Genomic DNA, 15,861 nt, shown 5'->3' on the forward strand with positions numbered 1-15,861 from the left:
ATCATATCCCCATTCCATCCACCCCATACTGCTCCTATAATAACCAAACGAAGCATGGCAGTTGATGGTTATCCACGTCGTTGCCCTAATTGCAGGCATCGTATCAGATATGGTATCTTTGCTAGAATAGTCTACACAGCCTCTGACTGTAAGAAGCTAACAATATGGCCAGCGCATTCTCTCTGATCCGTTTCAGGAAAAGGGATAAGAAATGGGGCATATTCACGTTCTTTACAAGAATTCAGAGACCTGTCATGTTCTGTTTTAAGTGGTCAAATAAACTGGGATGTGCTGGGACGTTCCCTCTATAGGAAAAGACAAGTACTGAGGACATGCTCCCCCTCAAAAGAGGCATAGCTTTAGCGAGCCAAGGTGGACTTCGGAGGCCATATACTAATGCTCTGGCCCTTGGGGCGCCTGGGTGGCTCAGTCGGTTAAGCGTCCGACTTCGGCTCAGGTCATGATCTCGCGGTCTGTGAGTTCGAGCCCCGCGTCGGGCTCTGTGCTGACAGCTCAGAGCCTGGAGCCTGTTTCAGATTCTGGGTCGCCCTCTCTCTGACCCTCCCTTGTTCATGCTCTGTCTCTCCCTGTCTCAAAAATAAATAAAACATTTAAAAAAATTAAAAAAAAAAAAACTAATGCTCTGGCCCATTTACCAGATGGCATGGGGAGCTGCCACGTTTGAGTGGAGTCCAGAACCAAAGAGGGCTCTGTGACAGGTCCATGCTATAGGACAAGCACTTGGGACATACGACCTTGTGTGTCCCATGGTACTAGAAATATCCGTGGCAGAAGTAGACAGTGTGAAGTCTCTGAAAAGTCCCAGTGGGAGAGCCCTACCTCAGACCCCTAGGGTTCTAGAGCAAAGCCATGTCCCATACAGCAGAGAATTATCCCGTATCTGAAAAGCGGTTTTTGGCTAAATCGCAGAATCAGGAGCAAATAAAGGTCATCGTTTTAAGCCACTAAGTCTTGGAGTGGTTAGCTATGAACAGATCATCAGAAACGTGCACATAAAGTACTTTGTTCTTTTTAACGTTGCATAATACTCCACTCTAGAAAGATACCACAATTTACACACCCGTTCTTGTTGTGGACATTTGGGTTGTTCCCAGCTTGGGTCTGTCAAGAATAACGCTGCCATGAACGTGCCTTCTGGTGGAAATACGTACTGATTTCTCGTGAGAACAAACAGGAAGGGGAGTCTCGAGTCATAGGGTGGGCACGAGGGGAGCCATTTTTAGAAGGGATTGCCTGTTTTCTAAAGTAGTTGAAATATTTCATGCTTCTGCCAGCCAGGTTTGCCTTCCGGTTGTTCCTAATCCTTGCCCTCACTTGGCATTGTCTTTTTCACGTTAGTCATTCTGGTCGATGCACAGTGTTATCTTATTGTGGTTTTAATGTGCATTTCCGCCATGAGTAATGAGGTGCAGTTCTCTGGTGAGTAACATATCCCTTACTAAAAAAGACCACACAAGGAACCAAAATATTGACCGTGGCGATCTTTGCAGAGGTGTGATGTTTACTGTGGTTGTTTTGTTGTCGTCTTTTTTGGCTCATGGTCTGTTTGTTAAGCCTCTGCGTTTTTTTAACTTTAAATGCTTAATTGTTAAAATTGTGGAAACAACCGAAAGAACTTCTGCCTACTCATTCTTACAAATGACAAGGCGTATGGGCCACAATGGTAATATCACAAGTAAAATCACCAAGAAACATTTATTGAGCACCTGCTGTATACCCAGCACTGAGGAAGGGGCAATGAAGGGCACAGAGCAGTATAGGACTTGTTCCCTGCCCTTCAGAGGCTTACAGTCTAGGTGGAGACAGGAGGAGCCAGGAGAAAACAGTCCAGGCCAGCATGTTACAGGAACGTAAGATGTTTGGGGTCAGACCCACTAAGTGCTTCGATGCCTCCAGGGGCTCAATGCTCAGTGCTGGGAAAGACGGTAACTCCCAACTCCCAGGGCCGCATTAGCCCACTTGGCATACCCTATCCACAGCCTCTACCCTACCATCTTAAAACATCTGACTCCTTGTTCAGCTGCTATCAAAGTGCAATGAAATGGGGGAGGGTGGGGCAGTGGGGAAGGTCCTTGGAGGGGTTCCAGGGGCTGGTGTCACGCTCTTCCTCCTCGAAAACTCTGCTCCCCGAGACATACCCCTGACAGAGGGATCCCCGCTCAAGAAGACCTGTCCAACCACCAGAACCTCTGCCCCAGAAGGTAAGAGGAGGCCACTGCTCGAGCTGCCTGAGGTAGAACTGGGGACCCCTACTTCTAGCATACCCCTTCCCTCCCAGTCCACTAAGCTGGGGGGACAGGCACCCCAGAGCTGCCACCTAGGGCCGAGAGGGTACTAGAGGGAAAGGGTATGGGGGAGGGGAGCGGAGCAGAGAGGGACTTGAAAGCCCAGCTGGAAAAGAGGGGCGTCTGGGGCTCCTAGAAAAGTGCAGGGGAGGCCAAACATTGAGACTGGCTTCCCTGTGGGTGGCAGAGGGGGTGAGAGGAGGTGGGGTGGTTTGCTACAGGACCCTACCTTCGCCCGTGCCTTCACAGAGCAGGGCGGGGCATCAGGGGCCAGGAAAGTGCCACGTTCCCAGCCGTGTTCCAGGCTGTGCCCACTTCAAGGTCACACTGCCCGACCTCAGAGAAGGGGAGGGGCCTCCAAAGTGTTGATGATGCCCCCACCCTGCTGGGCCCCCTTCAAAGTGCTATCTGTGTACTTCTCAAATGATAAAGAATCCGGGTTTGAGAATGCAGGAAAGGGGCAGAAATTTCATAACCCCCATGAGGTGGTGAGCTGAAGGAGCCAGGCCCCTCCAGGGAGCACCACCCAGAAGGTGAGGGTCACGCCAGCCCCACCTTACCTCTGGGAGAGCAGAAATGGGGAGCACAGGATGAAGACGTCTTAAATAATAGTTCGCATAATAAAAATACCTAGTCCTCTAATAAACCTATCATTCTGCTGTCTAATGGTTTTTTAAATAATTGGAAATGCCAAAGGCTGGGGGGGGGAGCGGGGGGGAAGGGTGGTGGCAAGCAGGATATGTACATGAGGAGGAGTTTAAATTAAAACACAAATAATAATTAAGACGCACAAACTGAAGGACTAAAGGCAAAGGTGTAGAAGAGGCCTGTGGGGGCAGTGGGGGGGGGCGGGGCGGTGGGCCTCATTTCTAGGAGCTTGAGGCTTCCAGAGGGGCTGATTAGGGCTTCCTCTTGGAGAAGATCAGCCGGCGTTTGGAGTGATAGAAATCTGGGAAGAGAGAACAGAAGTCAGCCAGGCCAGGAGGAAGAGGGCCCAACAGAGCCATCCATCCAAAACCCACAGCAGAGGGGGCAGGCCCTCCTCCCTAGGGCCAAAGGGACACATTGCCAAGTACAGGGTAAAACTCTGGCAATTCCCACTCCGTCTCCCACGGCACCGTTATACCAGGCATCCCACCACGCTTCCCAGACATGACTGATTATAACCAGACCAACATCCGTGGGCCTGCTCCAAGCCAAGCTGCCCACCACTACTGTGGTGGCCCTGTGTAGTTAAACGAACTAGAATCAAATAAAATGCAAAATTCGGTTCCTCAGTCACACCAGCCACATGTCAAATGCTCAATGGCTACATTGCGCCTAGTGGCACTGGACATTTGCATCACTGCACAGTTCTATTGAACCACACTGCTATAGGAATGCAATTAGAGAACCCATGAGAAGTGTTCTGCCCATGATGGGGCCATATACATGTGAGACACTAACTTCAGTATTGTTAGTTCTGCACCAGCTGTAAATTTCCCGTGGCATTCTTGACTGCATCGCCCTGAACCTCGGTTTCCTCACATATAAAATGAAGTTGACCATTTGTGTAGTGCTCTGAGGACTGAATGGAAGTGTGTGTGTGTGTGTGTGTGTGTGTGTGTGTGTGTGTGTGATGGGGAAGGTGAGTTAGATCTGGATAGGGCAGCCGGGAAATTACTGTCATTAGTTTTCTCTCCACTGCAAATTCACTGTGGGACCATAGGCAAACCACGCTACCTCTCTGAGCCTTATTTCCACTCCTATAAAAGAGTGGCAACAATGTTATATGGAACAGAACTGCTTTAAGGACTAAATGAAACCTACCTTAGAAATTCACCTTAGCAAAGGGCCTGACATACAATAAATGTTCCCAGTAGATGTTAGTGAGTTGGTCATGGCTGTATACCTGCCATGGGACCTCAGGAAAGTTGCTCTGTCTCTCTGGGCTTGCTTTCCCTACGGCCTAATGAGCAAACTGGACCAGACAGGTCCCTTGCAGGACCAGACACGGTCCCTCGCACCACAGATTCTGAGAGTCTTGATTCCTTCTAGTGTCCTTCCCTGCGTCTATCCTCACCTGTCATGCTGGTCTGCCGCCGTTTTCGGCCCTGAGAGGTGCCAGGTGCACCCGGAGACGCCTCGGGCCCCTCAGGGGAGTGAGGCATGAGAGTGCAGGACAGGGACAGGTCCAGGTGGTCCTCCCGAGCTGTCCCCGGCAGCAGGGTAGACGAGGTGCTGGGCCGCTTGCCCCCTCCCAGGTCATCCCGGCCCCCCCGGGGCCCTGCAGGCAGGTAGAGCTTGGGCAGGCCCAGGCCCCACACACGCTCCCAGGCAAAGTCGCCCTCCAGCGGTGTCTCGGTGACAAAGTCGAAGTTCCATCGCTCCCGGGCCTCCTGCACGCAGCCTGCCATTAACGCGTCACAGTCTCGGCGCAGCTGCTCGCTGTCCACTGGGCCGAAGAGGCGGCGGCAGGCCTTGCTGCCATGTGGGATCTGGTGGGCATCCCTGGACGGCTCCGACATGGCACCTGCAGCTGAGACACAAGTAAGGCCCTGGTCACTTGGGAAATTGGACCCTACCTTACCAGGCTGTGCTTGGCTCAGATGACGTCTTCCTCCTAGAACATGGGGTCTCTCTGGCTCCTTCCAGCTGGTTTGCCACCATCGCCTTCCCACAGGCCGTCCCCAGTCCCCAACCAACAGCCACCGGGTGGGGGCAGAGCTGGGTTCACCTGGCACCCCAAGGTCACTGGAGGAGGGAGCAGCTGAAGGACAAACTTGTGTTGACAAAGACAAGTTTATTGCAATAGCAGGGATCAGAGTCCTGTTTACCGCCAGGCTTTATCAACTAAAATCAATTTGCTGTCCCCCCGAGGTGTCCCTCATGGGTGCGAATGCCCCAAGTACGTGTGAATTGCCAGAGTCCAGTAGTTTCCCAACCCCAGCCCTGGCCAAGAGGTCAGGTAGCAAATGAAAGGGCCGTGATCGTATAGCGGTTAGAACTCTGCGTTGTGAAAGGACGGGCTGACAGCTTCTCTGGCCTCCTGAACCCCTTTTTACCCAGATGCCCATGTGGGATAACCCTGTTCTGAAACAAAAGTACCCTGGCCCCTGGGATAAAAAAACACCTAGGATCCAGTCCTAGCTTTGCTGCCTACTACCTAAATTTTAAAGTCACTTAAAGGGGTGCCCGGGTGGCTCGGTCGGTTAGGTGTCTGACTCTTGGTTTCGGTTCAGGTCATGATCTTGCAGTTTTGTGAGTTTGAGCCCCACATCGGGCTCTGTGCTGGCAGTGAGGAGCCTGCTTTAGATGCTCTCTCTCCCTCTCTCTGCCCCTCCCCCACTTATGCTGTCTCTGTCTCTCTCAAAAATAAACTTTAAGTAAGTAAATAAATAGTCACTGAAATTTTTTTTAATTTAAAAATCGTAAAAAGGGGCACCTCAGTCTGTTAAGCATCCGACTTCAGCTCAGGTCATGACCTCGCGATTTGTGAACTCGAGCCTCGAGTCGGGCTCTGTGCTGACAGCTCAGAGCCTGGAACCTGCTTCGGATTCTGTATCTCCCTCTCTCTCTCTGTCCCTCCCCCGCACGTGTTGCGTGTCTCTCTCTCTCTCTCTCTCTCTCTCTCTCTCTCTCAAAAATAAATAAACATTAACAAAAATTTTTTAATTAAATTTTTTTTTTAATTGTAAAAATAAAATGTCACTTAATATCTCTGGGCCTCAGTTTTCTCAGCTATAAAATGGAACTGTGGAAGCATCCTCAAGCAATAATAGGTCAGGGAGTCCCTTCAGGCAAGGCAGATGGAACAGAGTTGAGAGGCTGGCTCTTGTGGTTAAGAGTGTGGGCTCTGGGGGCGCCTGGGTGGCTCAGTCGGTTAAGCGTCCGACTTCAGCTCAGGTCACAATCTCACGGTCCGTGAGTTCGAGCCCCGTGTCGGGCTCTGGGCTGATGATGGCCCAGAGCCTGGAGCCTGCTTCCGATTCTGTGTCTCCCTCTCTCTCTGACCCTCCCCCGTTCATGCTCTGCCTCTCTCTGTCTCAAAAATAAATAAACATTAAAAAAAAAAAAAAAAAAAGAGTGTGGGCTCTGGAGCCAGACTGCCTGGGTTGGAATCCAGGCTCTGCTGGGTGACCCTAGACAAATGGCTTAACTTCTCTGGGCTCTATTTTTTCTCATCTGTAAAATGGAGACAGTATTAGTGAATGTCCCAGAGGATAGATGTGAGGATTAACTGAGTTAATGTAGGTAACATGCTGGGAAAAGCACCTGGTAGGCAGAAGTGCTTGGAAAACAGAAGTGTTATTATTTTGCTCTCTGTGTTCAGTTCTGGCTGAGCCTTCTCCACATCACTCCCCGGGCCACCACCTCCTTCAGACAGCAGCTGACAGGTGCTGTGTGCTGAGGGCCTTTCCCAAGGATGTCATCAAGCTGGAGGCCTGGGGGTGAGGAGGGGCTGGGCAGGGCAGGACAATGATTGCTCCCAGGCTGAGCCACATCCTGCCAGGCACATCAGGTGATCTGGAGTCTAGACAGCCTGGAAGCCCCTGCCCCATGTTGGCTACATCCAAGGAACTCGTTTTGCAGGCAAGAAAAATTAGAGGTGGCCGGTCTACCCGGTTCCTCTCCTCCCACTTCAGAAGAGGGAAAACCAAGGTTGAGTTTGCTCATGACGAAGAGCTGGCACCCACCTGCCCTGCTCTGGCCTGACTCCAGGGCTGAGTGGCTGTGCAACCTTGGCAGGGACTGGGTTTTCCCGAGGACAAGTCCTGCTTTGCAGGCTCTGAGTGACCTCCTCGGGCAGGAAGACCTGGACCCCTGCCACACCTACCCCTCCCCACCCCACCTCTCAGAGCTGATGGGGGAGGAGAGACACCAGGTGACCTCAGACCAAATTTAAAGAGCAAAAGTTTGAAGAGATATGAGGCTTGCCCCCAAACCAGAAAACTGAAAAGGCCAAGAGCCGCTGCCCCATAGAGGGGTTACCCAGTGCAGTATGTTTGCTCTCTCTCTCTCTCTCTTTTTTTTTTTAACAGAATAAGTAACGAAGGCTCAGAGAAATTAAGTAACTTGCCCAAGACCACACAACTCACAAGTGGCAGAGCCAGGATTTGAACCCAAGCCTGTTTGCCCTGCGTTCTGCGCTCTGGTGTTCATCCCTACTCTTCTAGTTTTGTATTATTAACTACAGTCCCAGCAGAATCATTTGGGGAACTTTTTTAAAAATATTTTTTTTAGGTTTGAGAAAGAGAAAGAGAGAGCACAAGTGAGGGAAGGGCAAAGAGAGAGGGAGACGCAGAATCCAGACACAGAATCCAAAGCAGGCCCCAGGCTTTGAGCTGTCAGCACAGACCGACGCGGGGCTGGAGCCCATCGACTGTGGAGATCATGACCTGACCCGAAGTTGGGCGCTTAACTGAGCCAACCAGGCACCCCACTTGGGGAGCTTTTTACAAATACAGATCCAGGGGCACCTGGGTGGCTCAAAGAGCTGAGCACTGCACTCTTGATTTTTGGCTCAGGTCATGATCTCACAGTCATGAGATGGATCCCCACTGGGGCCTCTGCGATGGGTATGGACCCTGCTTGAGATTCTCTCCCTCTGGCCCTCCCCCACTCACACTCTCTCTCAAGGGAAAAAAAAAAAAATACAGGGTTGTTTGGGTGGCTCGGTCAAAACAGCCACTGACTCTTGATTTTGGCTCAGGTCGTGATCCCAGGGTGGGGATAGAGCCCCTGCTTCAGGCTCTGCCCTTAGTGTGGAGCCTGCTTGGTTAGGATTCCCTCTTTACTCTGCCCCTCCCCTGCTTGCGCGCGCCCGCGCTCGCTCTCTCTCTCTAAAAAAACAAAACAACAACAAAAACAAAAAAAACCATATTGATAGGTCCCTCTCTTCCCAGATTAATTAACTCAAATTAAGGGGGATTTAAGCAGGTTTTTGGCAGTTCCCCAGATGGGCACTTTTGGGGTGCCATTCAAGAGGGGATACACAGGATGGCCGAAATGGACATTCTGGGTCTCAGTGCCTCATTGGCACAAGGAGGAGGCGCCTGCCTAGGATTTCATCAAGACGCTGGATATTCCCTGGCTTCCAGGAGCTGGGACCAGAATCCTTTCTCCTAACACCCCAGCCCATATGGCTCCCATAGGCTCCGCATCAAAATCTGATCTCACTACCATTATAACTCTCAGCTCAGGGAAAGCTGAGAAACACAAACCCTTGTTTTACAAACAAGTAACTGAGAAGAGCTTCCTTTGTTGGCCTTCGTGCCTTAGATATCAACCAATTTTAATTCCGAAGTAAACAGTAAGGACTCATTACACACTGTTGAACCAATGGGGTACTGTTTTTAAGGGGCGTTGGCAGAAGCGGCGAGCGATCTCTGCGCAGGCGAAGCGAGCGGGAAGGAAAGGCGGGTGAAACCGCATTCCGCGGGAAGGCGTGTTGGCTATTCGCGCCGGGGCCGGAAGGGGGCGCTGGTCGCCAGGAAATCAGGCGCAGGGTCGGAGGTGCGTGGGCAGAGCCTTGGACAGCAGCAGGGAGTTGTGATGAGTCAGTTTCCTGCAAAGCTCTCCCCACCCGCCAAAACTTCGCTTCCACTCGGGCTGCGCGTCACCCTCTGGAGGTGGCGGGGGGTGGGGACTAGGAGGAGAACCAGGGGCCGCAAACACGTCACGCTGAGCCAGCCAGGCTTCCGAAAGCCCCGCCACTGTTGGGAAACCGCGCGCTCCTCTGTGACACACACACACACACACACACACACACACACACACACAGCACGCACAGGCGCGCAGAGGTTTGGGCCCTCCACCTTATCTCCACGCCCAAAGCACGGGATGAGTCAGATCCCTGGAAAATAAAAATAGACGAAAGCAAGGAAAACAAAACCGCTCGAAAGTCCTCCTCGAAACGCGACGTGGAGGGAGGGGAGGGGGGAGCTGCCTTGGCGCCCTAAAGTGCCAAACCCTAGTAAATCCAAGATTCTTGTCCGAACTAGAAGGGCACCAGGGTCCCCAGAGGGCCCCCGACAGGACGGATGCACTGTGGCCCGCGCAGGGTGGCGGCGTTCGAAGGACGACTCGTCGTCCCCCGGCTCCGCTCAGACCTGTCGCCCTTGGAGAGGGCAGTTTGGTAGGGGGCGCCGGGAGCCCCTGGATGCTGCTGACAGAGTCCCGGAGCAGCGTCGCGCTCCCCCCCCCCCGAAGTCCCACCCTCCGTTTGTGACCCCTCCCCGTCCCCCTCTTCCCGGACGAGGGCTGCACGCCCCGCCGCTCCGCTGCGCAGGGCTGCGCTCCCTCCGCGGAGTCCGGCACCCAGAGTCGCGGGCAAGCTGGGCCGGGGTTCGGCGGGCGCGATGGAACAGAGGTGTGTCCGACTCCTGCTCTTCTCAAACCGACTGGCTGGCGTGGGCCCACCCCGCGCGGGGCCACCGCTCCGCGTCCTCGAGGGCGCGCTGCGAGGCGGGGACCGCACAACCAGTCCTGGACCTCCTGGCGTCCCCGGCTTCCCTGAGAACACTTGGTGCCAGCCAAATAGGTCACTGTGCTGATGGAGGGGCGGTGGGGGGTCAGAGACCGCCGAGGGCCGGGAAGCTGACTTCTGGGGCGCCACTGTCCCCCACCAGCCCGGGCGGGGCTCTGACCTCACCCGGTTCGTTTCCCGGGGTCTCCTTGTCACCATGAGTCACCTCCTCGATTGCCCTGAAGGGACGTGTACCAACACGTTCCCAAGGACCAGGGACACAGCCCGCGCTGACCTCAGCGCCCAGCGGTGGCGGACACGGAGGCGTCGGGAACCTAGACCTCGGGGCGGGGAGACGGCACCTAGTGGATCCGGGAGCTGCCCCGGAGCGGATCGCTGATGAACCTGCTCGGCTCCGCGTTCCCCGCCCCTCCCGGAGCTTGGCGCTCAGGGGCTCCAGCTGCTCGCCGCTAGCGCTAACGGCGCCGGGGGTCCGCGGCGCCCGGGTGCCCGCCTCTCCTCCACCCTGCTTTGTTTCAAAGGGACGGGAGCGCGGCAGGGATCGATCCCTCCAACTCCTGCCCCCCCTCCGCCCGGAGTCTCCGCCAAACTCGGCCTCCGTCACACGGGCACTTACGGAGACACCCGTGGAAGCAAACCCCAGACCCGCGCACCGACCCACTCACGCCATTCACCTGTGAAGACAGCACACACACACACACACCCGCGAGGACACACTCGCGGACGTGAACGGACGCACAGGCAGACACTTCTCGGCTCAGAGCTGCCGGTCCAGGGTCGGCTCCTGCCTGCCACGACTCCCTCACCTCTTCTGAGGGTCTCGGTGGCTCCGTGAATCCGCGCCCGGCTCCGGGTCTCCAGGTCACAGACTGGAGCGGTGGCTCACACCTCTGCTGGCACCGCCCGGCGCTGCTCTTATAAAGGATGGCTTCGGAGGCGGGACCCGCTGCTCCGCCCGCTGAAGGCCTGGGACCGCCCTTCCAGGGCCGCGGGACGCTCGTAGCTCCCAGCCGCGCTCTAGAACCTCAGAACTCAGATGCCAATGTTATCAGCTGCTGGAGGGCGTTTCCCTCCCCCCCCCCACCACCCCGCGCCTGGGCGTGTGTGCGCTACACAGTTGGTGGGGAAACTAACTGAGCTACAAATCTGGGTGGTTTTCATTGGGGTGTGAGTTGGCACTCCTCAGGAAGGGATGGCATTCTTAGCATAAGCCCTCTTTCTGGCCCCGAAAAGAGCATGAGGGGTGACCATTAATAAATAAAACTCCATAAATAATAAAAAAGATGTCCCTCACTTTGGAATTCCCAGAAAAGCCCACTATAGCATCACTATTCCTAGGTTCTCTCCCTAGACCACCTCTCCCAAAGCACCGCCTGAAACACCCAGACACCTCAACAAAACATCTGGGAGGCCAGAAAGGGATCCAGTCCCTTTCATTGCACAGATGAGGAAATCAAGGCCCATAGAACTAAAGGTAACAGGTTCAGAGAAGTTCAGTGATCTGACTCAGGTCACACAGCAAGCAAATAAATAGCTGCGGTTGGAGCACGAGCCCATTTTCTTCTTAGTGTTTATTTCTGAGAGAGAACATGCACAAGCCGGGGAAGGGCAGAGAGAAAGGGGGACAGAGGATATGAAGTGGGCTCTGCGCGGACAGCAGCAAGCCAGATGTGGGACTCAAACCTGAGATCATGACCTGAGATGAAGTCAGATGCTTAAGCAACCGAACTACCCAGGCATCCCTAGGGCATAGGCCTATTGCCTCCCACCCAGAGCCCTCTGCCCCTTGCCCTCTCTTACATAGTGGCTCTAGAAAGAGGGAAACACCCAGCACCCTTCATTTAAAGGTGACATTGATGAAAGACAATTCTGGAAATATCCACTAGTGCTTCTCCCAGATACGGAAGCAAGCGAGGTGCCCACTTCCTCCCACCCAGTTCCCACCCCCAGCCCCTCTTGCACTCCATTTTTGCCTCCTTTAACCTAAAACATTTGCAGTTTTAGCTTTTAAAAAATTGCTGAGAACAGGGGCGCCTGGGTGGCTCAGTCAGTTAAGGGCCCGACTTGGGCTCAGGTCATGATCTCACAGCTGGTGAGTTCAAGCCCTGCGTGGGGCTCTGTGCTGACAGCTCAGAGCCTGGAGCCTGCTTTGGATTCTGTGTCTCCCTCTCTCTCTGACCCTCTCCCACTCACACTCTGTCTCTCCGTCAAGAATAAATAAACATTGGGGCACCTGGGTGGCTCGGTCGGTTAAGCGTCCGACTTCGGCTCAGGTCATGATCTCACGGTCCGAGGGTTCGAGCCCCGTGTCAGGCTCTGTGCTGACAGCTCAGAGCCTGGAGCCTGTTTCAGATTCTGTGTCTCCCTCTCTCTGACCCTCCCCCGTTCATGCTCTGTCTCTCTATGTCTCAAAAATAAATAAACGTCAAATAAAAAAAAATTAAAAAAAAAAGAATAAATAAACATTAAAAAAATTTTTTTTAATTGCAGAGAACAGAGGTACCTGGCTGGCTCAATTAGTAGAGCATGTGACTCTTGATTTGGGAGTCTGAGTTCTAGTCCTATGTTGGGCATAGAGCTTACTTCAAAAAAATAAACTGAAATAGTAAAATAAAATAAATGTTTAAATCTTTAAAAAAAATTGCAGAGAACAGAATGTTAATTTGAACAGAAATCCCACTAAAAATTAGAACTCAGGCTTAGAACAGCTACAATTACTGACATCTAGGACTCTTCAGTGTCTAGAAATCTCTGTCCAGACATGCCCAGTTTTCTTCCTCTAATGCAGCTGACCTCAGGGAGGACAGGTCTTCTCTACTGCTGGCATAGGAGCCCAGTTAGGAGTGGGAGGGCACAGAACAGACTCTCTTGCCTACCTGATCTTGGATTTGGGCCAGGACTGCAGATGGACCTCAGGAGGGCCTCAAAAAGGCCAAGACCCCAGGACCAGTCCCCTCCTCCCTTTCTCCATGCAGCCCCCACCCCCAACATACACATACCAAAGACTGCGTTGTCAAATGTCCAGAAGAGGACAGGCATATCCTCCTACTGCCTTGACTCCCCTTGGCTTTCAGGCATTTCAAATAGACTTGACATTGTCTGTCTGTTTACTTTGGGGGAAAAAAAAGTTAATGAAGGCCTGTATTGAATTATTTAAAGTTTTGTGATACTGAACTTCACAAGATGATTCTTTTTGTTGTTGTTGTTGGGAAGTGAGTTCTGCTTTTTTCTGTAACTTTTAGCTCACCACCACCACAACAGAATTCAACAAGTATTAAGCACCTACTAAGTGTCTAATACTGTTCAGTACTCAAAAAAAAAAAAAGAATTTCCAACCATACACTTGAGTGTGTAGCCAGGTGTGCCCTTAAAGGACTTCTGCCCTGAAGAGGGCAAAAGAGCAGGTTGTTGGAAGTCACATGCAAGATCTGATGCAAAAAACGCACACACACACACACACACACACACACACACACACACACACCCCAGATCCCAGGCCAATCCCAAGAGATCTGCTGCAAAGCACATATTGCTGTTCAGAGAAATTCAGACCAAGGTCTCCTTGAGGTCTTGGGGGGTCTCCTGTATCCTACCACCCCCCTCTCTTTGCCCCAAAGCAGGCAGCTCAAAGGACAAACAGCCGCGAGTCAGTGCTCAACATGTTGGGACATGTTCCTGACGGCCGGAAGGCCAGTCAGGGCTACAGCCTGCTGCCTGGGCATGCTCCCCAGGAAGGAGGCAGCTTAGGGATGGAGAGAGGATCAGCCTAGGAGACAAGAAATTTCAGATCGGCTCCCACCAGGAAGGAGGTGATGACAGAAAGGAAAGGTGGAAAGCCCAAGCCTGAAGAAGGAGGATGTAAGTAGCTACAGGGGCTGCTCAGGAAGGGAGAGGAAGTACGAGGAACAATGTCACCGTTTCTCAGAAAATGTCTGGGGAGTCCCAAACAGGGGCACTTGGCTTTCAGAGGAATTCACCTCCACACAGGCTCCCAAGAAGCGAGACCCCCCCCCCAAAAAAAAAGACAGAACAGAAATATTATTGCACCACTGAGAAGAGTAGAAGTCCTTCTTCTTTGCTTCTTCTTCTTTTTTTTTTTAAGGAAGAATGAGTTTGGGAGCCTTATCCCTGACTTGCTGGGGGCTTTACCCAACCAATACAAAAGATTAGGACTACTAAACAGCAAGACAGAGAAAAAAGTCTGTGACAGAATATGTGCCACACAAACACTTCCAGACTCCCTAAGCTGACAATCTCACCTTCCCAGAGTCTGAAATTTCACCGTTAGAAATTCATTTCTTTGGCATTAGCTCATTCCGTTCTTTATTAAATAAATTCACATAGGCAAAGTGCTTAGCATAGTGCTTAGCTCAGAAATCACTCTGTGAATATCAGTTAATATTGTTGCTATAGAAGCGCCTCTAGGAAGGGGGTTTTCATCCCTGATTAAGTAATCACTTAATCACTTACTTAGTGGGTACCTTAGATAGGTTTCCTAGAAAACACACCTGAAGTGGAGATACTCTTTTTTAAGTTTATGTATTTAAAGCGAGCTCAAGTGGGGGAGGGGCAGAGAGAGAGACAGAGAGACAGAGAGAATCTCAAGCAGGCTCTGCACTGTCAGCACAGAGCCCAAGACAGGGCTTGAACTCATGAACCGTGAGACCATAACCCAAGCCAGTCAGACACTTAACCCACTGAGCCACCCAGGTGCCCTGAAGTGGAGATACTCTTGAAGGAGGTTTCTTGGGGAGTGCATTCACAATCAACACCTGTGGGGGGGGGGGGGGTACAAAAGGAACAGGATCTAGCAGAGAGATGAGTTGGACTATAATGGAGACTGGAGACTCCAGACAGGCCCTAGCTGATCCCACAGGGAGCTCTGGAGCTGGGATGCCCTGCTGAGCTCCCTGAATTGAAGTAAGGGAGCTAGACCTTTATATTCCTGCTTTGACCAGTCATTTGAATGTGTCTGCCTCCGGAGTAGGGAGGGGGTGCATGACCTTGGACAAGAGAGCTCCCTTATATGGGGCCGATTCCTGAAGAAAGACTCATCAGCAACCCATGCTCCCGACAGCCAGTAGGGAGAATGTGTGCCTGGGTCCTGCAGAGGGTTCTGGGGGGTACAGCACAGTGTGAAAGGGCTGATCAGATCATTCAGGGACTAGAAGGTGGTGAGGAAACCCCGCGAACACAGGCAGCTGAGGAATGAAGGGCTCTCTGTACCTTGCACGTATTGTTCGCTGTTCCTAGAATGAGTTTTCCTGACCAACCTACCCCACCCACCTCCACTCCTTTCGCTACCTGTTGAACTCCTACTGATCCTGCATGACCCAACCCTCATGACCCTTCTGAAGGAGGCCTTCACAGGGCTTCCTCTGGCTCCCAGAACTGGTGAGCAATCCATTTCCCTGTGCCTTGCTGGCTTGCTTGGTTTGTGGAACTAGTGCATTGCCTGAGCTGGGAACCTGGAGGGGATGAGCCCATATTTTATTCATCTTTGTACTTTGAGGTCTAGCGGCCTCAGCCAGAGCTCATGGAATATTTATGAAAGGGCCATTTTTGGCCTGCCCTCTGAGATTAGGCTTCAGTGTCACTGCTTCTGAGTCCCTTCTTCTATTTATTCATTCATCTATTCACTCATCCATTCATTTATAGGTATATAACAATTTTTTTTCAACGTTTATTTATTTTTGGGACAGAGAGAGACAGAGCATGAACGGGGGAGGGGCAGAGAGAGAGGGAGACACAGAACCGGAAACAGGCTCCAGGCTCTGAGCCATCAGCCCAGAGCCTGACGCGGGGCTCGAACTCACGGAGCGCGAGATCGTGACCTGGCTGAAGTCGGACGCTTAACCGACTGCGCCACCCAGGCGCCCCATTTATAGATATATAAAATTAACACTCATTGCTCAACCCAAGAACCAGAACATTACAAATCACTGACACCTTCCTGTGAGTTCCTCCCTTATCCTGCAGTAAACACGATCTTGAATTTTATGTTGAGCTTTCCTTTGTTTTCAGTAGTTTCATCCCATGTGGCCAAGACCTTAACGCTCACCCACTTTTCTATGCGTTCCCAGCCCC

General features: G+C 52.3%; 1 protein-coding gene across 3 annotated transcripts; it reads right to left on the reverse strand.

The window, feature by feature from the left end:
- Positions 1-1,697: 1,697 nt before the first annotated feature.
- CDKN1A (cyclin dependent kinase inhibitor 1A) lies at positions 1,698-10,684 on the reverse strand. 3 transcript variants are annotated; one of them, XM_047101810.1, is made up of 3 exons: positions 10,581-10,684; positions 4,369-4,818; positions 1,698-3,255 (listed from the first exon to the last, which is right to left on the reverse strand). In XM_047101810.1, exons 2-3 carry the CDS (start codon positions 4,811-4,813, stop codon positions 3,206-3,208), a joined length of 495 nt encoding a protein of 164 aa, XP_046957766.1. In that variant the 5' UTR covers positions 4,814-4,818; positions 10,581-10,684; the 3' UTR covers positions 1,698-3,205. The 3 variants fall into 3 exon arrangements, with proteins under 3 accessions (XP_046957766.1, XP_046957768.1, XP_046957767.1); XM_047101812.1 differs by lacking the exon at positions 10,581-10,684 and adding an exon at positions 10,514-10,536; XM_047101811.1 differs by lacking the exon at positions 10,581-10,684 and adding an exon at positions 10,449-10,515.
- Between the last annotated feature and the right edge of the window lie 5,177 nt (positions 10,685-15,861).

This window comes from Lynx rufus, unplaced genomic scaffold (genome assembly GCF_022079265.1).
Source record: "Lynx rufus isolate CCGP_SWC_20201006 ecotype Redwood Valley unplaced genomic scaffold, mLynRuf1.p SCAF_6, whole genome shotgun sequence".
Taxonomy (NCBI): domain Eukaryota; kingdom Metazoa; phylum Chordata; class Mammalia; order Carnivora; family Felidae; genus Lynx; species Lynx rufus.